At 57.1% G+C, this 26,877-nt stretch overlaps 1 protein-coding gene across 6 annotated transcripts in view; it reads left to right on the top strand.

The window, feature by feature from the left end:
• Positions 1-25,041, top strand: part of OSBP2 (oxysterol binding protein 2) — an 80,373-nt gene extending 55,332 nt beyond the window's left edge. For 5 of the 6 annotated variants that reach the window (XM_062626074.1, XM_062626073.1, XM_062626076.1 and 2 more), the window contains 11 exons: positions 11,180-11,378; positions 13,024-13,141; positions 13,560-13,626; positions 13,973-14,140; positions 18,421-18,666; positions 19,599-19,719; positions 20,348-20,451; positions 20,835-20,930; positions 21,297-21,481; positions 22,350-22,570; positions 23,059-25,041. In XM_062626074.1, coding sequence (XP_062482058.1) covers positions 11,180-11,378; positions 13,024-13,141; positions 13,560-13,626; positions 13,973-14,140; positions 18,421-18,666; positions 19,599-19,719; positions 20,348-20,451; positions 20,835-20,930; positions 21,297-21,481; positions 22,350-22,570; positions 23,059-23,201 — 1,668 coding nt within the window. In that variant the 3' untranslated portion in view covers positions 23,202-25,041. Of the gene's footprint in view, positions 1-10,699; positions 10,823-11,179; positions 11,379-13,023; positions 13,142-13,559; positions 13,627-13,972; positions 14,141-18,420; positions 18,667-19,598; positions 19,720-20,347; positions 20,452-20,834; positions 20,931-21,296; positions 21,482-22,349; positions 22,571-23,058 lie in introns of those variants that run through there. The other variant, XM_062626079.1, reaches the window with a different exon arrangement.
• Positions 25,042-26,877: the final 1,836 nt, after the last annotated feature.

The following is a 26,877-nucleotide window of genomic DNA, read 5'->3' as shown; positions in this document are numbered from 1 at the left end:
AACAAATTAAAGGGCTAATTAGAGGTGCAGGGCTGAGGAGCACAGTGCTGAGGAGCACGGCGCTGGAGTGCTTAGACTTGTTCAAGGAGCAGCGAGAGCTTCCGACTCATCAGTCAGCAGCAGGGACACGCTGAGGAAGCGGTTTTGGCATTGGGAAGAGCTCCCAGGGCTGTGGGTGGTGCTGGCAATGGGGTTTTAATGGGAATGGGGCTTGTGGCATTGCTCAGGAGCTGTGCTCTGCCGTTGGATTGCCTTGTGCTTCCTTAAGGAATGTGGGCATGGAGACCAGCGGGTCTTGGGCTTGGCTCTGTCACTCCTGCATTATCCCTTGGGGTTCCTGAGGAGCAGAGGTGGAGGGACGGGTCTGTGGGGCTGGTGCAGCCCAGGCAAATAGGGCTGAGAGGCTGTTGGGGCAGAGAGATGCTGAGTGGGCAGCCCCTGTGGGGCTGGAGTGGAACCAGTGGTCCCAGGTACCACAGCACCCTGCAGGATGCCTGTTGGTGACCACAAGCCCATCACATGGAAGCTCCCACTCTGAGGCAGACCGAGCTTTCCCACCCGGGTTTTCCTTTCCTGCAGGAGCAGAATCATGTAATCCAGCCTGGTTTGGGGTAGAAGGGACCTTAAAGCTCCTCCAGCTCCATCCCCTGCCACGGGCAGGGACACCTTCCACTAGAGCAGCTTGCTCATGGACCTGTCTGCAGCTCTGGCACCCAAAGAGCATCCTTCAGGGCTCTGAACCTGCAGGGAGGGTTTTTAAGTGTGTGAAACTCCGGGCTTGAACCAGACGTGAGATCCGTAACAACACATCCTACTGCTCTCCCGGGAAGGACGGCTGGGGGCTCTTGGTTTAAGCCTCTCTGTGGGATTCCAGCAGCACTTGGAGACCTCCTGGGTGCCTGTGCTGGGGTGAGCTGCTTCTGTGGAGCTGCTCCTCTGCCTTCCCGTGTCCCAGCCTCCCTGCTGCGTTCATTTCCCGTGGGATGCTGCTGTGATTAATCCCTACTTCTAAAACTGCTTCCATATAAACCTGATGGATGTCAAGTGCCTGCATCGGGTTCCCCGCAGCAGCCTCCAGCCTGGTAGGTAGTTTCTAAGGGTTTCTTTCAGTAGTGAGGTAACCACTGTCTGTGTCTGTGCTTGTGAAGCTGCTTCAGGCTGGTGGGAAGCAGAATTCCCAGGGTGTCCTCCCCGAGGTGTTGCAGGGCTGGGGTGATGCTGCTGGTGTGGACCTGGCTGGTGTGGTGGGTGTGCGGTGCAGTCCCTTGGGATCCCCAAACCCATCCTGACACAGGATGATGGGACCCACCTCCTGCTCCAGGGAGCTGGGGCAGAGATGCTGAGCAGGGAGGGAACAGCTGCCTGCTGGGGTGCTCCCAGTTCATGCCAGCACAGCCGGTGGGGCAGGAGGAGCTCTCCATCCCATGCATCCATGTACCACAGGGATTGATTCAGGCAGGCTCCAACTTCATCCCCTGCATTTGCTTCTTTAGCAGCAGGGATTGTCCCCGTGTGCCCTCGGAGGCCTCAGTGGGTGCTCTGCTGCCTAAAATCAGAGCAAACCCCAGCAGTGGGGCAGGGCTGCTTCTCCCTGTGACTTCCAGTGGTGATTACACAGGAGGAGCTGGTTCTGGCATGTCCCACTGCCTGTGATAATGATCCGTGCTGTGCTAATGACACACACACATACACACACACTAATCAGCCCATTGGAAACCATGTCACCGACCCAGAAAACCCCCGGCTTTGGGATTAAATCCCTCACTCCACCCCTAATCCTCGCTGGATGCGAGGCTGCAGCGAGGGCTCCGTGTGTGCGGGATGGTTTGGCTGCGGATGCACCGAGCTGACGAATAACTGGTGGGTGCTTTGCTGTTCTCTGGGGAGGGGGTGGAGGGTGGTGGGTGTCACCCTGGGGTCTGTCCCTGCCCATGGGGCTGGGGTCCAGGATGTGGGGCTGTGGAGCCTGGCCCCGTGCTTGGAGCTGCTGCAGCTTTCTCTGGAGCCTTCTTATTGGTGTTTTGATTTAGAGGGTGTCTCTGATCAGATCTGTCCAGGCAGGCACTGCCTACCTTGTAATCATCATTCCCTGTGAATGCTGAGTCCTCCCAGCCAGGTTCTGTCCCAGGGGTCTGTGCTCAGCCCTTGCACAGTGTGTCCATGAGACCTCTGAGCCACCGGGGCTTTCGGTGATGCTCCTGCTTTAACCTCACCGTGCCTTAGGGCTTCTCAGTCTCTTCCTCCTCACTGTATTCATCTGACCCCCAGGAGGCTTCAGGCTCTGTCCTGGGGTTCCCCACAGAGCCTCGTGTGAGAAGGTGAAGGACATGTTGTCACCAGCACTCGAGGACGCCTCTCACAGCTCAGCCCTCCTGGGTTTTGGCTAAAAGCAGTAATCCGTGTGTTCTGTGCAGCTTCAGAGCTGAGTTTGGAGCATTCCCGGCTGCGGGATCAGCAGGGCTGTGTGTCAGTGGGCTTAGCACGTCCGAGACGGGGATTGCATCGTCAGCAGTGCCTGGTGTGGGTCAGCAGAGCTGAACCGTGAGCCAGCCCAGCCAGGCTCTACCTCCGGTGCTACCGCAGTGCTGTGACCGGGTGAGCCCTTCCCTACCTCCTGTGAGCCTCTGCGCCCGGTGGTTGTTGGCACCCTGGGGACATGGGGAGGGCAGGTAGCAAAGTGTTGCTGGGTTAATCCCTCTGGGGTTCTGCCCCTGCTGTCACCAGGGTTGTGTTCACCTCTTGCCCGGCTGATGCACCTGGGATGCTTTTCTCACCTCCTTCCTCCCGTGCCTGCCAAAGGAGAAGGCACTGCAATGGCAGCGCTGGGTCTCCCATGGTTTTACCCAGGAAGGAGTCACGGCACTGGGAGACGAGTGGGCTCGAGGAGCTGCTGCTCCTGCAGCCCCTCTGAGCAGCAGAACTGTCGGCAAAGGCATCGCACGAGGCTGGAGCCGCGGTCCCGGTGGCAGCAGCTTCCTGCAGCTCCCGGGGCCGGAGCTGCCCGTGGGCAGTGCCAGCTGCTCACTGCCACCGTGGCACCGGGACAGATGCTCTCCCAGCCTGGAGTTTGCTCTGTCAGGCAGAAGAGGAAAGAAGCTGCCAGCAAGAGCCTCATTAAATCTGTTTGTGAGAGCCCTTTGCAGGCCAGAGCGCTCCGAGCACATCAGAGCCAGGGTCTGGCCCCTGCGACTCCAGGTGGGCACCGGCCCCTCTCATGGCGTTGGCTCTTCTGCTTTATAGATTGCTGTGTGGGTCCAGGAGATCCCAGCACGAAGTCTCTGCTCCTTGTGCATCTTCTGTGCTGGTCCCAGCATGTCCTCGCCATGCTGTGGTGCCCTGAAGGACCACCCAGCAGAGCCTGGCTGGCATCATGTTGGTCCATAACCCATGGCCAGTGTTGGCTTATTCCATTTCTTAGAGCCACGATGGGAATTTCTTTTCATTGTGCCAAACAGGAGATGGTTGAGGCCCTCAGTGCCATGGGTTGGTGGCCTTGGCAGCACTGGGGTAAAGGTTGGACTGCATGAGCTTAAAGTTCTTTTCCAACCCAGCTGATTTGATGATTTGTGAATACAGACGGGGCAGCCTACGTAAGGGCTGCGTGGGTTAGGGACTGGAGCCTGTTAATGCAGCCGGGCTGGTGGATTTGCCACTGTTTGACCCTAATCCTCTCCATATCTCATGGGGTCACACGTCTGCCATGGTGCAGGCAGGGACAGCACAGGACTGCCCTGGGTGAGGTCCGCTTTGAGGAGCTCCAACATGGGCAAGGTGTGCTTGGTGGGTTATGCAGTGCTGAGCCTGGCTCAAGGGGGAGCACTGTGTCTTCAGGGCATCCCTGGCAGTGTTCAAGGCCAGGTTGGACACAGGGGCTTGGAGCAAGTTGCTCCAGTGGAAGGTGTCCCTGCCCGTGGCAGGGGTTGGAGCTGGAGGAGCTTTAAGGTCCCTTCCAACACAGGCCAGTCTGGGATGCTGTGATTCTATAAAAGCAATAAGGAGTGGGATGATTTTTGGTGTCAAACTCGGGTTTTTAGACTGAGCCTGGCAGGGCTGAGCCCAGCACTTTCTTTCAGGCTCTCCTCTTGCCACCAGCCCTGCCTCAGGGAGAAGCAGCTCCTGCTATGCCTGCATCCTCCTGCTCCAGCCAGGGGGGATGCTCGTGAGCTGGCTGAGGTCACTCCGAGGGTCTGGGACAGATCTGCTGTTACTGAAGCAGCCCGTGTTGATGTGGGTGTTTCCTGGTGCTGTCCTGCCACTGGCACGGCTGTGGGGACCATCCCTGTCACAGCAGATGGCTACACCCAAAACCACATCCCAGTCTGATGTGATTTGGGATTCAGGCTGCCTCTGTCCTTACATTTCCCTTTTCCTTCCTGCTCAGTCTTGTGGTGGGGGAAAGGACAAATGAACCCTCTCCTGGTTCATTTATGCACTCGTGTTTATGCCGTGTGCCAGGAGCACTGATGTGTTGGGAATGTGTTCAGAGCTAATGAGGATCAGGAGCCGCCCTGCCCCTGAGGGCTGTTCTGCAGCAAGCAGATGTGTCCCAGGGTTTTGATGACTCCAGGAAGGAAGGGAGCACTTATCTCCGAGGCAGCAGCCGCAGTGTGGAGCTGATGAAGTGACAGCTCCTGCTGTATAATTCACCACTGAAAGAGAGATGATTGAACACATCTGGCGGTTGCTTTCTCTCGTGGCACTCCTGGGTGATGAAGTGGTCCTTGTCCCATGCAGGCAAAGGAAGGGTCTGCTTGAGGAGCAGGAGGTGTTGCTCCTGGAACAGTAGGCACGTCCCTGGAAGGTTTTCTCTTCCCTAAAGGTTAGATTGACAGGACTGTTCCTCCAGGATGCTCAGGGAAAGCGGGACTGGGGGTTTGAGTGCATTCCCATCAGCAGTGCGTTGGAGGTGATAAAACCTTGCTAGGACTTCCTCAGAGGTTGTCACTTCGTGTGGTTCAGACCCTGGGCAGAAATCTGGTGTGTCAGTTGGATCATTTGAGCTAACGAACCTCACCTCTTTGTTCCTTGTCCCTCGTTTTAACTGAGGAACCACCACCACTGGGTAGGATGTGGATGACCTCGGGCTGATCCTTTCCAGCTGCATAAATAACCCGTGGGCTGTTGATGTTCCCATTAACCTGTGACAAGCTGTGAAATGTGCTCCATTTGCCATCACACATGTGTGAATGGTGCTGAATTCACCCACTGCTGTTGGGCACAGATGGCAGTGGTGGCACCAGGGCTCACCTCCGGCTCCTCAGCAGGGGCTTGGTGCCACCTTGCTTCTTCCTCCATGGCAGTTTGCAGGAGCCTCAGTGGTGTTTTCCCATGAACACACACTCTTTTGGCCACCTTGGCTGTGCTTCCTTGTCTTGAGGGTGATTTACATTACACCATCCAGTGCTGGATTAGGTCCTGCTGCAATTTGGAGAGGATGAGAAGCCCCCTCCATCCTTCCTGCCACCTGCCTGCAGGTACCGCTGGGCTGCCCTGAGACTTGTGCCTGTGCTGCAGATGGATGGAGCTTGCTCTTGTCTAGCAGGCCGGTTTGAAACAGGCCCCCAACACAAGAGGGATGTGGAGCTGTTGGAGCGAGTGCAGAGGAGGCCACAGAGCTGCTGCAAGGGCTGGAGCAGCTCTGCTCTGGAGCCAGGCTGAGAGAGCTGGGCTGGGTCAGCCTGGAGAAGAGAAGGCTCCTGAAGGGGAGACCTGAGAGCAGCTCCAGTGCCTAAAGGGGCTGCAGGAAAGCTGGAGAGGGGCTTGGGACAAGGGATGTAGGGACAGGCCAAGGGGAATGGCTTTAACCTGCCAGAGGGGCAGGGGGTTGGAAATGGGTGAGCCTTAAGGTTCTGTTCCATTCCAAGAAACTGCAGCAGCTGTGCTGTGGCAGGGATGGCATGGGGGGGACATGGGCATATGGGGTGTGACTTCATCTTCCTTGTGCTGCTGGGAATCTGTGGGGTGGGTAATGTACTCTGCAAATGATGCAGTGTCTGTGCAAAGGCTGCATCTTCAGGTGCCCGTAGCCTTGACTCCCAGCCACAGAGCTCACTGGGGCTTGTTCATCTTCTGCTTCCCTCCTGCAGTCCAGGCCCTGCGCCCTCCCTGCGACAGGTTCCTCTGACCTTTGTGAGGATGGTCTGTGTCCCTGCGGCAGCAGCGTGGATTTGGGGCTGTGTCTTACAACCCGGATCAGGCTCAGCTCTGACTAAATTTATCTGCTGCTCCCTAAGGGTTCTCTAAGCTGGATTTGAGGTGTGCAGTTGGTTGCACCTTTGGAGCCAGGGGGATGAATGAAGTGAAGGAGCCATGACCTGGGATGCTGGAGTTCCAGCTGGGTTCGTGTCTCCTGCCCTCACCTTAATCTGCACCAGGGCTGATCCAGGGTGCCACTTGTGTCCCTCCAGTGTCACCAGCTGGGGCCATCACCCCTTTGCTCCTCGGCCACCTGCAGAGGGGTGGTTGCTGCTGCTGGAAACAGCTCCCAGCCTTGATCCCGAGGGATTTGCAAGGTCTGCTGCTGCTGGGGATGACACCACACAATCCCAATGGAGGTGGGAAGCAGGGATGCCTGTGAGCGGTGAAGCAGAATGTCCAGGCTCCCCCCAGGTGCTGTTTGAGGTAAGGTGGGTGCCGGGGTGACAGCTCCTGGCCTCCCTGGCTCCTCCTGAATCAGAGGGCATGGGGACAATGAGGGTGAGCTGCTTGTGGCTGCTTTCAGCCCTGGTTATGAGCGTTGGCTGAGCTGTTGTGGCAGCGTCAGTGGCACAGAAAGGGAGTGGAGCTGAGTTCATCCCAGCACGGTGCAGAGCAGCCGACCCCATCCAAAATCAGAACATGGCTGAGGAGGGGCATGAAGGGATTTGTCTCCTTATCTGGAACCTTGTCACACCATCCCTTGCTGCAGCCAGTCCTCCTTGGTTGCCCCAGTGGGTTGAGGTGCAGCACCATCACTCTTGGTACTGCTTTGGGCATGGCTGGATCATGGCTGGGGATCCCAGGGCACTGCTGGTGTGGTTGGGGCAGTCAGGGCAGGGAGAGCTGCGTGTCCCTGTGCCAGCATCATAGAACCATAGAATCACAGAAGGGTTGGAAGGGACCTTAAATCTCATCCAATTCCAGCACAAAAGCTGTGGCTGCCCCATCCCTGGCAGTGTTCAAGGCCAGGTTGGACACAGGGGCTTGGAGCAAGCTGCTCTAGTGGAAGGTGTCCCTGCCCGTGGCAGGGGTTGGAGCTGGAGGAGCTTTCGTGTGCCTTCCAACACAGACCAGGCTGGGGTTCTGCTGCAGATCTGTTTGGGGAAGGCGTGTAGAGAGCATCCCACTTGTGCTGCCTCCTGCTCCAGCTCTTTCACTCGGTGAATGTCGCTCTTCTTCCCTGCCAGCCCCACACCTGGCAACACTTCTCTCTTTCCAATGCTGTCTCCCACTTGCCTTCACTTCCCTCTCCACCAGGACCCTTTTCCCAGCCACGTTTTCTTGCTCTCCAGTGGCACCAACCAGCCCTGGGAGCTGGTGGTGCTCACCCAGCTGGAAAAAGCATCTCGGTGACGGATGTCACTGGGAGCAGTGGTGAAGCCAGCCCAGCCCAGAGCAGAGGACGCGGCTGATGGGTCCTGGAAGAGCCCCAGGAACATTTTCCTTCTGGATTTGTTTCCTTGGGGAGCAGCAGGCTGCCCTCCCCACACAGCAGCAGTGCCATGCTGCTGCCAGCTCTGGTGTGGAGCATTCTGGGGGCTCCATCCTGCATCTCAAGCGTTGTCTTTGGATGGAGCCAAGACGTGGCTGAGGTGTCTCAGGCTCCTTGTGGGCCACGTCAGCAGCCGAGGGGTGGGAAAACCAGTCCAAGCTGAGGGCTGGGACTCATTTCCCTTCAGTATTGACCTCCCTGGGGTCAAGACTCAAGGAGGGGAGATGCTCATGTCTGAACTACTCACCCCCAGCTCCCTGCAGCCCCAGGGAGCTCATGGTGCTGCCCCTGTTCCATGCTGGGGTCTGGGGCACGTTTTAGCTCAGGAATGGTGATAAAATACACCCTGAGGCCCCCTCAGTGCTGCTGCCCCTCTGGTGAGCATCCCTGTGAGCCTCTGCTCTGTCTGGCTGCAGGAGGTGTAAAACCAACTGAATAACTTCAACTGGCTTGGCTGCTGCAGGAGCTGGCGACCTGGGCTTGGGGGGTCTTGCTTGCAGGATGTTCTTGCCATCCTCAGCATCACTTGCCCGGGTTGATCTTCCCAAAACCTGCCTGTGCTCCATGGAGCCACTTCTCCACCACTTGGGTTATTATGAATGAAGCCTGTGATTGCACATTTCCCTTTGGGTTACAGCAGGGATCCTCTGTGGAGCTCGGCATCCTCGGGATGAGAGGATCCCAGGTTTTATCTGCTGTTTTCCCTTAGACTGATGGAGCCATTTCTCTTCCATGCCCCCCAGCTCCAGGTGCTGGGTGATGCTCTGAAGAGCTGCCTTCTCTCCTTACCTCTTCCTTGAATTTACCATTGCACCTTCCAGCCCATGGTGAGCTGCAGGAGGGTAAGAGGTGATCTCCTAGAGCATCGCTTTAAAGCGCTCAGAGCTGGGGACAGCCAGAACTTTCCATGCCCCATGCCGGCGAGCTGTGCCAGCAGGGCTAATTCTGTGCCTGCTGCCCGCACGGAGGGACCTTGGAGCAGATAATGAGCTTTGCTGGCCTGGGAAGGGCACGGCCACGATCTTGTTACTTGCCCTTGTGGTTTCATCCTCTTAAGTGCAATGCATCAGCGTAATGAAAGAAGCCAGCTCAGGGCTGGGATTGTTTTAACTGGGGGGGGGAGGCTTCAGCTTGCAGGTGGGGATGAAGCCATCAAGGCAGGGTCTGCCACTGGGCTTTGTGGCCATGGGAGGCTGCTGATGGGACATTTTGGGTTGGGAAGAGGAGTGGAATTGTTTCCAGAGGGCAGCGTGGTGCTTGCAGGGGAGCATTTATAGAACCAGGCAGGTAGAATCACTGGTCTGGGTTGTGTTGGAAGGGACCTTAAAGCTCCTCCAGCTCCAACCCCTGCCACGGGCAGGGACACCTTCCACTGGAGCAGCTTGCTCCAAGCCCCTGTGTCCAACCTGGCCTTGAACACTGCCAGGGATGGGGCAGCCACAGCTTCTCTGGGCACCCTGTGCCAGCGCCTCAGCACCCTCACAGGGAAGAGCTTCTGCCTTAGATCCAACCTGAACTTCCCCTGTTTGTCTGAACCCATCACCCCTTGTGCTGTCCCTACAGTCCCTGATGCAGAGTCCCTCTCCAGCATCCTTGTAGTCCCCTTCAGACACTGGAAGCTGCTCTGAGGTCTCCACGCAGCTTCTCTTCTCCAGGCTGAACAGCCCCAGTGTTCTCAGCCCATCTCCATACAGGAGATGCTTCAGCCCCTGCCCATCCTTGTGGCCTCCTCTGGCCTCTCCAACAGCTCCATGTCCTTGTGTTGGGGACACCAGAGCTGCACACAGTGCTGCAAGTGGGGACTCCCCAGAGCACAGCAGAAGGGCAGAATCCCCTCCCTGAGCTGCTGCTCAGACTCTGTGGGTGCAGGCCAGCACATGGGGGGTTCTGGGTATCCCCCTCAGTGTGACAGCACCACTGGAGTCTCTGATGGCCACAGATGGAAAGCAGGAGGCTCAGATGCTGGTGCTCCAGGGCAAACCCACGTTGTGGAGCTTCCACAGGCTTTTTGGCTGAATCATTCCTGCCTGGCCAGGCTGCGCCTGATGGGGTCTCATTAGGGAGCCTTAATGATGCTGCGGAGTGACGTGTGTTGGATGCTCCACATACCTGTCCATCCTGGAAAAACCAGCAGGTTTGCAGCAGGGCTGTGGCTTTAAAGCCACCCGGCGCTTTGATGTGGGAATAATGTAGCCCCATGGGCTGGGGGACAGGGAGAGCCATGGAATGGTGAGAGCAGGCAGGAGCAAGGAGGGATGGAGATGACACAGATGCAAGGTCAGGTCCTTCTGTGCTGTATCGGGAAGCAGAAGGGTGCAGAGATGAGGACAAAGCAAAACAGCTTTTAAACAGGATGGGTGACGAGTTTTCTTGTGCAAAGGGCAGACCCAAACTCATTGTTCTTCATTGACCTGATCTTCTGGCAGTGGAGGGCTCCTGGTTTGGTGAAGAACTGGTGAATTGGTGCCTTTCTTGGACAAATCGTGGTAAAACCAGGCCAGGTCATGGAGGCTGAAGCTCTGAGCTGGTTGCTTGATCAGCAGGTAACTCAATATTCAGGTGCCACCTGCAGCCCAAATGCAGAGTAACCTGCCAAGAAGAGCTGAATAAATCACACTTGAAACCCAAGTCGATGGAAACAGAAAGGCACCGAGTCCTGGGCGATGGTTAAAGTGTCAGACATGCAGGGCTCTCTGGGTTTAGTCCTTTTGAATAGTTTAGGGTTGTTCAGGCAGTGTTTTATCTCAAGAGGACTTCTAAGGCATCGCTTGGTGCATCCCATGTGCCCTCCTTCATTGTGCCCAGTGTGTCTGTGTGTGTCCCTGTGATTGCTGGGTCCCAAGGGGCCACTGTGGAGAGGAGAGGGCTTTTGGCCATGGTGAACATGTTATGAGGGCTGGGCCAGGCCCTTCACTGTGTTCTGGGCTGTGTGGCTCTGGGAGGAGCTGGGCACCCTCCCTCTCTGCCTCCTTGGAGCAGAGGGCTGGTTCCAGTGAGAGCATTCTCTGCCATTTGTGGCTGTCACCCTGGAGACTGTTGTCCCTGTTGTCCTGTTCAGCTTTGCCTCAGCTGCAGGACTGGGGATGGATGTGGCTGCTTGAGGTTTTAGGGCATCCACGTTTCAGGGCTGAGGTTTGTGTGAGCCCAGCCTGGGCTATGGGGGACCAGGGATGGGGCTGGGGACAGGAGCAGGCTGAGGGGCTGGGCATGGCCGCAGGAGCGGGGACATCACTTCATGGACTCCAGGCACTGTCCATGATGCAGCTCCTTGGACATGACTGATGTTTGGATGGTCAGAGTTGTGTCCTCTGCCCCGTGGCTATGGGTGACTGTGCAGAGCTCTGGGATGTGTTTGGGAAGATCTGGGTCCTGGGAGATGAGGTGATGGGGAGCCAGTTCTGGAGTCAGCACGTGCCAGCACTGGCTCCATGGCAAGCTCCCAGGCTCGAGGGCTGTGCCGGGGCTGATCCATCCCTTCCTCCCCTCCAGGCTTGCCGTGATTTCCTGGATTTAGCCGAGACCCACAGCCGGAAATGGCAGCGGGCGCTGCAGTATGAGCGGGAGCAGCGCATCCGGCTGGAGGAGACCATCGAGCAGCTAGCCAAGCAGCACAACAGCTTGGAACGAGCCTGCCGCGGAGCCCCTGGCCTCTCCTCCAGCACCACGGGCATCACCAGCACCACCAAGGGTGAGCGCCGGGGCAGAGCCCTGTGGGAAGCGTGGGATGGGTGAGGGGTTCTGCTTGGTTGGTCCCAGCAAGGTGTCATGGATGGGAAGGATGCCAAGAGCAGTGCCCTGCATGCTCCTGGCGATAGCTTTTAACAGGTCCCATTACTTCCAATACTGCCCAATCCATCACCTTCCAAAGGCCCTCTATTTTCCAGTGTGTTAAGGGAGCTGCAAGAAACCTGGAGAGGGGCTTTGGCCAAGGGCCTGCAGGGACAGGCCAAGGGGAATGGCTTTAACCTGCCAGAGGGGAGACTGAGGTGAGCTCTTAGGCAGAAGCTCTTCACTGTGAGGGTGCTGAGGCGCTGGCACAGGGTGCCCAGAGAAGCTGTGGCTGCCCCATCCCTGGCAGTGTTCAAGGCCAGGTTGGACACAGGGGCTTGGAGCAAGCTGCTCTAGTGGAAGGGGTCCCTGCCCGTGGCAGGGGTTGGAGCTGGAGGAGCATTAAGGTCCCTTCCAACCCAAACCAGGCTGGGATTCCATGATTACACATTAATTATTCCTAACTGTCCTGCTGCTCCTTGCTTGAGGATGTCCCCAAGATACAAATGTAGGAGAGGACTCACCCCAGACTATTTGGTAGCCAGAACCCTCACTTGTGGGCACCTCTCTGGCTGCTGGAAGTGCCTGGAGGAATCCCAGGGTTCCCGGCTGTGAGGGGTGCTGGTGGCTCCACTGGGACTTGTTTGCTGCTCGCAGGAGTTACTGGGCAATAAAATCAAATAGCTTTTGTATTCCTGCCAAATCTCCTTCCCTGTGGGAAGCAGCAGTGCCAAATCCTGCCAGTTGTGCCTTGTCTCATTGTAAAGGATAGATAGACTCAAGCAGGAGAATCGTGGCTGTGGGGAGGGTGATGGCAGTGCCAGGCTCTGCCCTTTTTCTTGTGTGGCCTCAAGCAAACGGCTTCAAGCTGTGCCAGGAGAGGTCTAGACTGGATATTGGGAACAATTTCTTCATCACAGGGGCTGTCAAACACCAGAACGGGCTGCCCAGGGATGCCATGGAGTTGCCGTGTAAGATGCGGTGCTCAGGACATGGGTTAGTGGTGGCCTTGGCAGTGCTGGGGAACGGTTGGACTGGATGAGCTTAAAGGGCTTTTCCAACCCAAATGACTCTGGGGCACTGTAGGGAGAGCAGGGGAACGCTGCACAAATCCAGCCCAACCCTATCACAATGGGTGACCCTGTGCCTTCGGAGGAGCCTGGGAATGATGCAGGGAAGGAGGTTGCTGAACCCTGCTGGGAAGCTGAGTCAAGTGCTGAGCCTGATGGGCTGCTGTGGTGGGGTGGCTGGAGCCGGGTGGCTGCGCTGGTCCCAGACGCTCTGGGTGGCATTTGGAGGTTCTCCCAAGCACAGCAGGGAGCTGTTGTGTGGCAGCACCGGGAGCAGGAGATGTGCTGCCAGGGCACATCCTTTTAGGAGCTGGAAATCGATACAGCATCTTCTTGTTGTGGAGTGGGATGGAGAGGAGGGGGCAAGCTGTAGATGGAGGCAGTGTTGGAAGGGAAATGGCTGGTGGAGGGTGGGTGCTGGGGACAGACTCGTGCTCAATTGGTTCTAAAGGGAACCAGCAGCACCTGAGTGTCTCACACGCTTTGTGCCAGCAGGGAGTGTGCAGTCTGCGAAAGGAGAGGCCAGTGATGAAGATGAAGAGACAGAGTATTTTGATGCCATGGAGGATGCACCAGCTTTTATCACTGTAACTGCAGACCCCAAGCACCACAGGTACGAGCCCCTGCCCCAGGGCCATGTGCTGCAGAATGTGACCTGCTGTGAGCGCAGGAAGAGCAGGAAGGAGTGGTTTGCTGGGCCTTGTGCTTGGGCTTGAGGGCAGCATCCCCTTCCATGGGGTTGCTCTGTGTGCAGAGCTCATGCTCTTGTGCCTCCCTGGACATCTGTTTGGGCTGCAGGTACTGGTGATCTGAACCATGGTCACATCACTGGGCTTGCTGCCCACAGGCTGGGTCATACCGTGCTGAGCATCCCCTCCCAGCGCCTGTGCATGGCCCCTGTCACCTTGCTGCCTCTCCTGCAGCACCCTGGGGTGGTGCAGGGCGATGCTGTGGGTGATGTTGGCTGTGCTGCACCAGCCTCGGCTCTTCTCTCCCTTTCTCTGCCCTGACTTGTACTTCCTGCCCCACAGGCGTTCGGGCAGTAACCTGAGTGGGGCCAGCGAGGGCCACCCCGAGGACTGGACCCTGGAGGACAGCGTGAGTTGGCCGGGCAGGGCGGAAGGGATGGTTCTTAGGACCATGGGAGAGGAGCAGGAGAGGAGGGAAGGAACTCTCTATGCCTCCAGGAAGGAGCAGAGTTGGCTGCTCTGTGAGCCACAGATGTCAGCACTCTTAGAGTGGCACCCAAACCCCCTCCAAGGGAAGCAGGAGGGTGCTGGGGACACTGGTATTTCCCCCATGCCCTGGAGAACAGGCTCCAGCACTGCTCCCCAGCACAGGTGCCCACAGTATCTCCTGACCTGTGGTTGCTGCTCCCGGGAGCCGCTGGGTCATTTGGGGCAAGTCCAACTTACATCCGCGTTTTCTTCTGTTGCTCCTGCAGGTCTTTGAAAGCTCAAATCAAAGCAGCTACAATGAGTCCACTTGCAAAGATCTCCTGCCGAAGAAAAGGAGACGGAGCCGCATCCCCGACAAGCCCAACTACAGCCTTAACCTCTGGAGCATCATGAAAAACTGCATTGGCAAAGAGCTCTCCAAGATCCCCATGCCCGTAAGTGAGCATGTCCCAGTGCCAAGGGCAGGGGAGGGGGTGCTGCTGTGGTGCTGGTGCTGAGGGTTTGGTGTGGGCATGGCTCCTGCCTGTGCAGAGGCTTTGGGCGATGGCTCTGGCTGGTCCTGCTCTGTCCCATGGCAGCAGAGCAGCCCCGAGTGGGACAGGAGCCAACCCCGTCCTGGGTCTGGCTTTTGCACTGGGCAGAGCCCTCTGGAACCCCCTCACTCTCCGCCCCAGCCCTGCTCTGCAGCATCAGGGTGTCCTCACTGCTCTGTGCTGCTGACTCCAAGCCCTGGCATTTTCACTGCAATTTATTTGCCCCTTGGAATCATCTTTCTGCTGCCAGAGAGCTGGGAAGCTGAACCTGCCCCAGCAGCATGGGGATGGAGTGCCAGTTGCTTTGTGGTGAAAGGCTTTGACATCATGGCTGTTACATAGGATAACAGAATAGTTCAGGTTGGAAAGGACCTTGAGATCATCCAGTTCCAACCCCCTGCCATGGGCAGGGACACCTCACACTAAACCATGGCACCCGAGGCTCTGTCCAACCTGGCCTTGAACCCCGCCAGGGATGGAGCATTCAGAGCTTCCTTGGCAACCCATTCCAGTGCCTCACCATCCTTACAGTAAAGAACTTCCTCATATCCAATCTAAACTTTCCCTGTTTCAGTTTTAACCCGTTACCCCTTGTCCTATCACTACAGTCCCTAATGAAGAGTCCCTCCCCAGCATCCCTATAGGCCCCCTTCAGATACTGGAAGGCTGCTCTGAGGTCTCCACACAGCTTCTCTTCTCCAGGCTGAACAGCCCCAGCTTCCTCAGCCTGTCTTCATACAGGAGGTGCTTCAGTCCCCTGATCATCCTCGTGGCCTCCTCTGGACTTGTTCCAACAGTTCCATGTCCTTTTTATGTGGACACCAGAACTGCACACAATGCTCCAGGTGAGGTCTCACAAGAGCAGAGTAGAGGGGCAGGATCACCTCCTTCGACCTGTTGGTCACGCTCCTTTGGATGCGGCCCAGGACACGGTTGGTTTCTGGGCTGCAAGCGCACACTGAAGCCGGCTCATGTTCATTGTCTCATCAGCCAACACCCTCAAGTCCTTCTCCACAGGGCTGCTCTGGATCTCTTCTCTGCCCAACCTGTAGCTGTGCCTGGGATTGCTCTGACCCAGGTGTAGGACCTTGCACTTGGCATGGCTAAACCTCATGAGGTTGGCATCAGCCCACCTCACAAGCGTGTCGAGGTCCCTCTGGATGGCATTCCTTCCCTCCAGGGTATCAACCTAACCACACAGCTTGGTGTCATCGGCAAACTTGCTGAGGGCGCACTCAATCCCACTGTCCATGGCAGCGACAAAGATGTTGAACAAGACCGGTCCCAACACCGATCCCTGAGGGACGCCGCTCGTTACTGGTCTCCAGGCGGACACTGAGCCATTGACCACAACTCTTTGTGTGCGGCCATCCAGCCAGTTCTTTATCCACCCAGTGGTCCATCCATCAAATTGATGTCTCTCCAATTTAGAGACAAGGATGTCATGTGGGACAGTGTCGAACTCTTTGCACAAGTCCAGGTAGATGCCATCAACTGCTCTACCCCTGTCCATCAGTTCCGTAGCCCCATCATAGAAGGCCACCAAATAGGTCAGGCAGGATTTCCCCTCAGGGAAGCCATGCTGGCTGTCACCAAGCACCTTGTTCATGTGCCTTAGCATGCCTTCCAGGAGAAGCTGCTCCAGGATTTTGCCAGGCACAGAGGTGACACTGACTGCTCTGTAATTCCCCGGGTCATCCATTTTCCCCTTCTTGAAAATGGGGGTTATATTTCCCTTTTTCCAGTCCTTGGGAACTTCACCTGACTGCCATGATTTCCCAAATACGATGGCCAGTGGCTTCGGAACTTCATTTGCCAGCTCCTTCAGGACCCACAAATGGATTTCATCAGGTCCCAAGGACTTGTGCACATTCAGGTTCTTAAGATGGTCTCGAACCAGATCCTCTCCTACAGTGGGCGCAAGGTCTTCATTCTCACAGTCCCTGCATCTGCCTTCCAAGACTTGGGTGGTTTGGTCAGAGCCTTTGCCAGTGAAGACCGAGGCAAAGAAGTCATTCAGAACCTCAGCCTTCTCCAAATCCAGGGTAGCCAGTTCTCCTGATGGCTTCCAGAGGGGGCCCACGTTGTCCCTAGTCTGCCTTTTATTCACTATGTACCTGTAGAATCCCTTCCTGTTATCTTTCACATCCCTAGCCAAGTTTAATTCTAACTGGGCCTTAGTTTTCCTAACCTGCTCCCTAGCTTCCTGGACAACATCCCTGTATTCTTCCCAGGCTGTCTGTCCTTGCTTCCATGTTTTATAAGCCTCTTTTTTTCCCTCAAAAAGCCTTATGAGCCATGAGCCTTATCAGGGGTCCTTCCTTTGCTGGGTAGAGCAGAAGGAATGTGTTACAGGGGCCAGGATGCTGAATTGTTGGTATTTTATCTCTTCTTAAAACAGTACCTGATGTTCTCCAAGTGAGACCGCTGGGTTCTCTCTGCCTGTGCTATTTCCAGCCGAGATACACAGCCCAGCACTGTCTGTTGGCATTTCTGCAGCAGTGTCAGTGTCAGATAGAGGCATGATGGGAACAGAAATAAGCTCAGGATGTGAAATACCAGCAGCTGCTGGTTCCTGGAGAGAGGAAATCAATACCTTCCCTATCAATCCAATCGTGCCAGGAGCTGCTAAAACGAGCCCAAACCTCAGGGCAGTATGTTCTGCTGGCACAGCAGCCCCTCTGCTGGCTCAGGGGATGTAATTCCTCCATCCCTCCCTGGGGTGAGTGGATCTGGTTTCCCAGCACTGCTTGTTAAGAAGGGGCTCAGCCACTCACTGTCAGCTCCCCTCTGCATATCTGTACAGATAGAGGAAGGGAGATGCTTCGCACCCCACAAGCTCAGCAGGGAGATGCTTTGCCTCCACAAGCTCAGCCACACGTGGCATTTCATTGGCAGATTCACCCCAAGAACAAGCAGCCCATGGTGAGGCAATGTGAGGACAATTTCATCTCCTTCCAACAGCCATTTATATTCTCTCCCTGTGGAAAGGTTTAGCTTTGCTGATGCTAGTGGGGAGGATGCAGCTGCTGCTTTGTTCTCTCTCTGCATCTCTCCCAAGCGTTACCTCGAGCCAGCAGTGATTTGCTTTATCATGTGGATGTGATGCTGCCTGTCTGTCGCTCCTTCTCAGGTGCTGTAAGAGCCCTGCTATTTACAGGCTAAATCCACGAGTGGAACAAGCTGGAGTTTGTTTTCTCTAGGATGAAATATGGAGGTTGGCTTATAGAAGTGGTGCTCCCATCCTTCAACCATCTGCTCCTTCTAAAATACGTTTCTTTGTTCTGAACTGGTAGTGAAAAGTGAATCTTTACTGCCAGGAATTATGACATTAGTATCAGTATTATGCAGGGACAACCCCAAATGTGGTTTTTCAAGGTTTTCTGAGCAGCGGGGCTGCAGCTGGTGTGAGAATGGCTTTGTCAGGAGGTTATGGAGGAGATGGAGGGCAGCCAGAGAGCAGCGTGTCCCTGCCCTGTGCAGCCTCTTGCTTGTGGGTGGTGGACACTGGCCGGGAGGCAGGAGGGAGCTGGTTTTGCTGCTGTGGCTTGTTTTGGGGGTCACTGGTGCTCCATCACCAGAGCAAGTTTATACCTGAGACTGTATGTGGCTGCCCCATCCCTGGCAGTGTTCAAGGCCAGGCTGGACACAGGGGCTTGGAGCAAGCTGCTCTAGTGGAAGGTGTCCCTGCCCGTGGCAGAGATCGGAGCCAGATGAGCTTTAAGGTCCCTTCAACCGAAACCAGGCTGGATTCCATGATGCTTTATCTGGTTAGCTCACGGGGCTCCCAGCTCTTGTGGTACAGTTCAGGGAGCAGAGCGTGGATTTCTGACCTTTAATGCCTCTGTGATGCTGCAGAGGCAGGGAGCAGGCAGTGTGAAGGCAGTGAACAGGCAGTGTGCAGGCAGGCTGCAAGCAGTGTGCAGTCAGGGAGCAGGCAAGGTGCAGGCAGGATGCCTTGGCTCATCCAGCCCCCCGCCCTGGGGGCTCCTGCTTCCATTCAGCCCTTTCCATCCTCCCTGGATCCGGCCTCCTGGCGCACATTGCTCCACGCTCAGAGAGCCACACGTGTGGGGTGCTGGTGGCAGCAGGGCCCGGTGCTGGGGGGTGAGGAGGCAGAGGGTGCAGCGCCCGGCTTGGCACCTCTCCTGCTTTGCTGAGCATTCCTTGTGCCCCTCCAGGTGAACTTCAACGAGCCACTCTCCATGCTGCAGAGGCTGACAGAGGACCTGGAGTACCACGAGCTGCTGGACAAGGCGGCCAAGTGCGAGAGCTCCACGGAGCAGATGTGCTTCGTGGCTGCCTTCTCTGTGTCTTCCTACTCCACAACCGTCCACCGCACCGCGAAGCCCTTCAACCCGCTGCTGGGGGAGACCTACGAGCTGGACCGGCTCGAGGAGCTGGGCTTCCGCTCCCTCTGCGAGCAGGTGAGCCGGGGGCTGTGGAGGGGCTCAGTGTGCCTGTCCTGCTGCCCATGTCCAGCCAAAGCACCAGCATTTCCTTGCACTGAGCATCCTCCTGGCTGAGGCAGCCTGCAGGTTGGTGTTGGTGTTGGCAGCAGCTGCAGCGGGCACAACCCAAGCCATTTTTCAGCAGCAGAGTGTCCATCCCAGTGTTGTAGAGCAAAAGGTGGGACAGACAGATGGATGCTCTTCCAGCTGCTCTGAACCTCCCCTGAATGCTGCATGTGCTGCTCAGCCCAGGGCACTGAGCAAAGCGTTGATAATCTGGTGCCTGAAATCCTGTTATCCAAATAGGATTGTCTCCTGCTGGTGACAGTGGGATTTAACAGGGAGCATTTTGCTGTGCTCCTGTGTGTAATCCAGCAGCCTGGGGCACTCAGCACCCTGGCATGGGAATGGCTTTAACCTGCCAGAGGGGAGACTGAGCTGAGCTCTAAGGCAGAAGCTCTTCCCTGTGAGGGTGCTGAGGCGCTGGCACAGGGTGCCCAGAGAAGCTGTGGCTGCCCCATCCCTGGCAGTGTTCAAGGCCAGGTTGGACATAGGGGCTTGGAGCAAGCTGCTCTAGTGGAAGGTGTCCCTGCCCGTGGCAGGGGTTGGAGTTGGAGGAGCTTTAAGGCCCCTTCCAACCCAAACCAGGCCGTGGTTCTAAGGTAACATTTTGCTAACAAGCCTCAGCAGATCCTGGCAGGAGCTTCATTCACCTCCTTTTGCTGCTGGGGAACCTCACGGGAGGTCACCCCAGTGCCCAGGAGAAGAGCAGGGTGTTCAGGTCAGCGCAGTGGAGCATCCTTAGGGCTGAAGCTGGCATGGAGCTCCCAGGAGCCATACTGCGAGCACTCACCAGGGCTCTCTGGTGCTGGTGGCTGTCCCTCACGGGCTGTTTCTCCTCTCGCCAGGTGAGCCACCACCCCCCTGCAGCTGCCCATCATGTCTTCTCCACGCGAGGGTGGACTTTGTGGCAGGAAATCACCATCGCCAGCAAGTTCAGGGGCAAATACCTCTCCATCATGCCACTGGGTAGGTGACACGCCGAGGTTTGGGGCTTGCTTTTATCCCTGCACTGCTCACGCGATACCTAAAGTTTAGAGCAGCTTGGCAGTGCCTTGGGCTCACCCAGGGCTCAATGAATTCCACCCTGGGAGCACGGATTGGTGCTCCTGATGACTGGTGCTAACTCATCTCCCCTGGAAATGAATGTATCAGCTGCAAAGAGGCTGCGTTGCTTGCTGCTGGCACCATAGCAGAGGTGCTTTGGAAATGCCCTGCTTGCCCATGAATTGATTTCTCAAAGTGATACTTACAGGTTGTCTTGCTGCCTGGTTTAACCCCCTCCCCAGCAGCCAGATGCAATAAGCTGCTTCCTTCCACTGTTCTGTTTGTTTTCTGCCTGTCCCTGGGCTGAGTAGAAGTGGTTTTGACATTGAGAGTCAACCAGGCAGCACCTTTCTGACCTGCTTTTGAAATGAGTGGTTTTGGGGTGTTGGGAAGAGGGCAGAGGCTCTGCAGGTCCCTGCCTGCAGCAGAAAATGGAGCATGCAGCAATGAGAGGGATGAATGATGGGAGAGGCAGGTAGAGGGGCTGGGCTGGCTCTGAGGACCAGCATGGTGCTGGGGTGGTGCCCACAGCCCTGCCCTCTCTCTGCAGGTGCCATCCACCTCGAGTTCCACTCCAGTGGGAATCACTATGTCTGGAGGAAAGTCACCTCCACTGTTCACAACATCATTGTGGGCAAGCTCTGGATTGACCAGGTTGGTGCCTACGGGTCTGAGGTGATGGGTCCTGCCTGGCCTCACCTGGCTCTGGGCAGGGGGGCTGGAGAGGCATTGCCTTCCTGAGGTGGATGTTGGTGTCCTCACCGTACTCCTACCACAGTAGGAAGCTGTGCTTCCCTGCAGGGATGGGGCGAAGCTTCCCGGAGCAGCTTCTCATGGTTCTTCCCAAATCCAGCACCTCCATGGGGCAGGGTGGGTGATGGGTTCGACCCCATGGGGCTGCCTGGGGTGGCCGGGTGGGGGCTGCAGACGTGGGTGATGCTGCAGCTGGTGTTGATCTGTACCTGCACTACAACTAATGCCTGATTTGTCTCCTTGCCAAGCCTCTCACTTGCTCTGGTTCTGTGTCTTTTATCTAGTCTGGTGAAATAGAGATTGTTAACCATAAGTCAAAAGATAAATGCCAGCTGAAATTTACCCCCTACAGCTACTTCTCCAGAGATGTTCCCCGAAAGGTGTGTATCCAGCAATCTCCCTGCTCCTTCTGCCTGGCCTGGCTGGGATGAGACCTGGCTCTTGCCTCTAAGCTGGGCTCAGAGGGCCACAGTCCTGCCCATGCTGGCCCCTCTGCCATGGGTCACCAGGGAGGGCTGGGGGGCACCTCCAAGCAGAGCCCATGTTGGGTTCTCCATGTGCTGGAGCTGCAGCACTGAGACCTGGGAAGGGTTTGATGGGCTGGAGACCCCCCTTCACGGTCAGAATGGGCGCACACTCCCCCGTCCTGGGCTCTGGTTGGGGACCTGGAGGGTGTTGTCCCCCCTGCACCTCTGCCTGTCCTCTGGGCCTTTCCAAACGTCACCAGAGCCATCTCCTCCTGCCAGGTGACAGGGGTGGTGAGCGACGCCGATGGCAAAGCGCACTACGTCATGTCTGGCACGTGGGATGAGAAGATGGAGTGCTCCAAGATCGTGCAGAGCAGCCACGGCAGCACCAGCATGGAGGGGAAGCAGAAAACCGTCTACCAGACGTTGTCTCCAAAGGTCCTGTGGAAGAAGTACCCCCTCCCGTGAGTCCCTCCTGTCACCCTGAGCCCCACGGGTTGAACTCGTGTGCCCAGAGCCAAGGACGTGGGAAGGGGAGCAGGGCTTGTGTGGCTGCACACAGCAGGTCCCTGCAAGGGGAGGGTGGCTTTGAGGGATGTTGGGGCAGTTGGAGGTACTGGTTTTTGGGCTGCTGGTGATGGCAGGAGGTGTGTTGGCTGCATAGGCATCCCTGGCCGTCCTGTTCCACCAGCTGCTTTAGCCCTCAGGAGAGTGGTCCTCTTGACTCTCCTGCCCACAGCAGGGATGCTCTGAAGTCAGTGGAAGGTGCCTCTGCCCATAGCAGGAGTCTGGAACTGGATGATCTTAAGGTCCTTTCCAACCCAAACCGGGCTGGAATTCTCTGTGATTCTGTGATCCAGCAGCTTTTGGGTGAAGCCATTCTCTGTCTTGGCTGTGCACTCAGAAGTCATAGGCTTGGCTTTTAGCCTGCCCGTGTGGAGGCAGCAGAGGAGGGATCTGCTCCCCTCCAAGACACCCGTCAAAGCATCACCGGCATCTCCATTTAGCAGGTGGGAGGAGGGGCTCCCCAGATCCCAGCCTGGTTTGGGCTGAAGGGACCTCAGAGCTCCTCCAGCTCCAACCCCTGCCACGGCCAGGGACACCTTCCACTGGAGCAGCTTGCTCCAAGCCCCTGTGTCCAACCTGGCCTTGAACACTGCCAGGGATGGGGCAGCCACAGCTTCTCTGGGCACCCTGTAAAAAACCTCTGGTCTGGGGTGGCAGGAGAAGCATCAGTGGGGCTGGGATGAGACGTGAGGACACTGGGGGCTGGGGAGCTCTGCTCCAGGTGGGAGCACCTCCACCGCGCTGACCGGGGCTCTGTGGCCGCAGGGAGAACGCTGAGAACATGTACTTCTTCTCGGAGCTGGCCCTCACGCTGAACGAGCCCGAGGAGCGCGTGGCCCCCACCGACAGCCGCCTGCGCCCCGACCAGCGCCTCATGGAGAGCGGCCGCTGGGACGAGGCCAACGTGGAGAAGCAGCGGCTGGAGGAGAAGCAGCGAGCCGTGCGGCGCCGGAGGGAGGCCGAGGCCGTGGAGGCCCTGGAGGAAGGTGAGATCCTGTGGGATGCTGGCGGGGCAGGGACCACCCTGGGAGGGGCGGATGCAGCGTTGAACCCCCCCCGCTCGGTTTGGGGGATGCAGGAAGGGCCCTGTGGCTCTTAGCGTGGGATTCACCAGCTTTTGGCTGGGAAAAGCATCCCTTATCCTGTGTTTAGGGGGTCTGTAGGGATGCTGGGGAGGGACTCTTCATTAGGGACTGTAGTGGTAGGACAAGGGGTGATGGGTTCAAACTGAAACAGGGGAAGTTTAGATTGGATCTAAGGAGGAAATTCTTTCCTGTGAGGGTGGTGAGGCACTGGAATGGGTTGCCCAAGGAAGTTGTGAATGCTCCATCCCTGGCGGTGTTCAAGGCCAGGTTGGACAGAGCCTTGGGTGCCATGGTTTAGTGTGAGGTGTCCCTGCCCATGGCAGGGGGTTGGAACTGGATGATCTCAAGGTCCTTTCCAACTCGAACTGTTCTGCGATTCCCCCTGCCAGGCAAGGACTACGAGGGCTACATCCCACTGTGGTTTGAGCGCAAGTTGGACGCCATGACAGGGGAGCTCATCTGTGTCTATAAAGGTGGCTACTGGGAGGCCAAGGACAAGCAGGACTGGAGCACGTGCCCCGACATCTTCTGAGCCGCCCCCGGGCCGGCCTCTGCTCACCGGGACAAGACAGAGGGACAGCGAGGCCACGCTGGCAGCATCCCGCTGGCGCTTGACAGGGCAAATACATCCCCCCCGAGCCAGCCCCTGCAGGAATGTGAGAAGCAAACGTACCCAGGGTCTCCAAACCTATTTTTTTACGCACTAATAAATGGCTGGTGGGGTTCACCGATGGGTTTGCAGCAGCTGCCGAGGCGGGAGGAGCCCCGAGGCTGGCTCCATCCTACCCGAATGCGTTTGCTGCTGCCAGGAGCTGCTGCCTCTGTCTTGCAGCATCTCGGCTGTGCTGGCTGAGATGTCAGCTTCCAAAGATGCTCACGCTGTGGGGATGCAGTGCACACGTGTGAGCTCTTCCCTTTGACGTGGTGTTCTCTTTTCCCCCCGTTTCTGTGTGGACTTGATGGAATTACTTTATTTTTTTACGTCGGCTCCTGGTTCGGGTTCCCTCAAAGACAGACGTGAACAACGCGGTGTCCTGCTGGGAAATCGGTCCCCAGGGGCTGTGACACTTGATCCTGGAGGCTTTTGGTGGGTCCCACGGTGCCCAGTGGTCCCAGTAACACCAATTTGGATATTTCAGCTGTGACTTTGGGTTGTTTTTTTTCCTTTTTTCTTTAAGAAGCACTGGAGCAGATTCCCTGCAGTCTGCTGTGCTTAGCCAAGGTTTGGGACTGTCTTTAACATGATGCTTTGTTAGAATGATTTGAGTGAGGTTTGGGTTGGTTTGGTTTTCCTGCAGCCACATCCAAAGGAGAAACAGCCTTGCCGATGTTGGGAATACTTGGCAAACCCAGGGCAAAGAGGTTTGTCCCCAGTGATGCTCTGGGGTCCACGTTCTGGCCCTCTCCCGCTCCGTACCACTGCAGCCAAGGGGCTGAACCTCGGTGCTGGCTCTGTAGGCAGCATCTCCCTGCTGAGCTCTGCCAGACACCGGGAGGGAAGAGGTGCCATGGTGCCAATGGGATGGAGCCTCCCTGAGGCACAGTCTTGGTCCTGGGTCTCCCATCCCTGTGTCTTCCCCATCAAGCCATGCAGCTCTGGTCCATGGTCCCCTGGCATGGTGGGGCTGAGCCTGGAGGGCACCCACAGCCCAGCTCCCTTCGTCCTCCTCTTGTGGCTGCTCTATTGCAGGAGTAGTTTCAGGTAATCGCTAACGCAGCCTGAGCACGGGGCTGGGGGAGCCCCACGTCCCTCCTGGCCCCTCCTGCAGCCCTGGACCTGCCGGGAGGAGCGGAGCAATCCCTGCTGATGATCGGCGAGGACCAGGAGCGAGCGGTGCTGGGGCATGGAACGGGAGGATGGAGGTGGCAGGTCCTGAACGTGGGATCTGCTGGGCCAGAGAGTGTCAGGGACCTGGACGTTTGCCCCATCGGATCTGTTTGATGTCTTCACCATATCACCCGCTGCTGCCTCGCAGGGCTCAGAGCCCGCCCCTAGCCGGACTGTCACATCCACATTGGAAGATAATTAGCAATAATGAACTTTGAGGCAATGGTAACTGGAATCCCCAGGCTGCACATGGGACACGTATGCAATCAGGTTCTTCAACCATCAGTCTCCTCCTGGTTGGCTTCTCTTCCAGCACCTTCCATACCCGTTCTTCACAGCACACCTACATGTACAGTATATATAGACCTTATATGGCATAACAGTAGTGAGTTGGCTCCTGGGAGTGGCAACACCCACGGATTCCCATGTACCCTTTAATCTTATTTATTTGCTTCTAATTTATACATATATATATAAATATATATAAAATTATTTTGCTTAAATTTCTATGGTACACAATAGATGAAAAATAATGAAGACAGAAGTGTCTGTCTGAGTTTTTGTAGCACCATTTCCCTGGGCTCACCCCCGAGGTAGGATGTAGGGCTGATGGCAGCCGAGTAACTCCCAAAGCAGAGAAGCAACACGTTACCCCAGAGCTGGATGCGGGAGCGTTCAGGCAGTGTTACACAGGCATCCCCTTCTGGGAACGCTGCGGCTGGGGTTTGAAGGGAGGTGCTCGGTGTCCCCCCCCCTTGCTCCAGGCCACTTCCCGGCTCCATGGGCATTGCAGCGTGGTTTGTGCTGGCAACCAAAGCTGCCCAGGGTGGGGCTTATTGTGAAAGGGGCTGGAAATGGAGCTCTTCAGCTGCCTCATGTGCCCTGTCTGCTCTGTCAGTGCAGCTGGAGGGGTGAGGAGCTCCTGCCCCGGCCGTTCCCCATCCAGAGGAGAGCTCAGTAAGTGCTGGCACCGAGGGTCCTGCTGGGCTCTGGGAGCCTGGGGCGTGCTCTCTGCTGTACCCCCATTGCTGCTGCCGTTTTGAAAGCCCATCCCAGACCCCGCTCAGCCCCGTGGGGCAGCACCAGGAGCACCCCAAGGCAGAATTCCCTCTTTTTGAGGCTGATTTTAAGAATTCCACTCTTCGGAGACGTCCTAACGGCAGCACTTACCCACAGCACATCCCCTGCTCTTTCTGTTGCCCCTCCCCGAGGATTTTAATGTCATTCCACTGTAAATGCTGTCGGATGTATTTCTTTTGGAACAATATATTGTGAGTGATCCCTCTTCTCCTACACGGAAATAAAACTTGGATTCGGGAGTTTTAAAAGCCGCAGTGCTGAGATGGTCACTCGCTCCCCCAAGGATGCAGGTGCGGGGCATGGAGGAGCCCTGAGGTGGGTGAGCTCCATGGTGGATGGCAGGTGGGGTGGCCAGGGAGAGGATCCAGAGAGGGGATGGACTGTGGGAGGTAGCTCAGGGAAGGAGGGACAAGGGAGGAGATGGCCCAGGGATGAGGGCTTTAAGGGGTGGCCCAGGGGACAAGGGGCGTCGATGGAGAAGGATCAGGTTGCCCAGAGAGGAGATGGTGCAGGGAAGGTGGTCTGGGGAGAGGGAGGGGAGGACAGGGGAGGAATTGGCTCAGCAGGGGCTGTCCAAGGCTGGAGATGTCCGAGGGGAGGTCTAGGAAAGCAGGAACACGAGAGGACGTCCAGGGGCAGGGACCCATGGAAGAAGGTTGTCCAGGAGAGAGCTTAGAGAAGGGGGAAGCCCAGGGGAGGAGAGCACCCGGGAGGAGATGTCCCAGTGCAGGTTGGCCAAGGCAGAAGGTGGTTGCCCAGGGCAGAGGAGAGGTGGCCCAGGGGAGCTGCAGGCGGGTGGGGGAAGCCCAGGCAGGCTCAGACTGGTTGGAGGCTGCAGCGTTGCCAGGAGACAGGCACACACAGCACAGCCTGTCCCGCTGTCCCATCCCAATGTCCCGTCCTGTCCCGCTGTCCTGTCCCTCTGTCTTGTCCCGTCCCACTGTCCTGCCCACACCAGCCCAGTCTGATCAGGTAAGCAAAGGTTTGGGTTGGGGACCCTCGTACTGGACCCGCTCTGTCCATGCAGGCCCTGGAGCTGGGGAGGAGCATCCCTGCACTGGGTGCAGACAGCAGCACATGGGGCACACGGCCCCAGGTGAGGGCCTGGCAGCTCCAGCGTGCCGGAATCTTGGCTTCAATGGGAGGCAAAGCTGTGTCCTACAGCACCTGCAGAGCCGCCGGCACCACGGCGCTGGAGCTGGGGGGCTGTGGGGATGTCGGTGTGTTCGCTCTGAAGCCTGATGAGTGCACGGGCGCTTCTAGCGTGTTACCCTCACCTTGCCTTGTGTTGCAGGCCTGG

Source organism: Pezoporus occidentalis, unplaced genomic scaffold (genome assembly GCF_034315485.1).
Source record: "Pezoporus occidentalis ecotype Australia unplaced genomic scaffold, CSIRO_AGI_Poc_V1 ctg289, whole genome shotgun sequence".
Taxonomy (NCBI): Eukaryota; Metazoa; Chordata; class Aves; order Psittaciformes; family Psittacidae; genus Pezoporus; species Pezoporus occidentalis.
The sequence above is the reverse complement of the archived record's forward strand: the minus strand, read 5'-3'. Positions and strand labels throughout refer to the sequence as shown.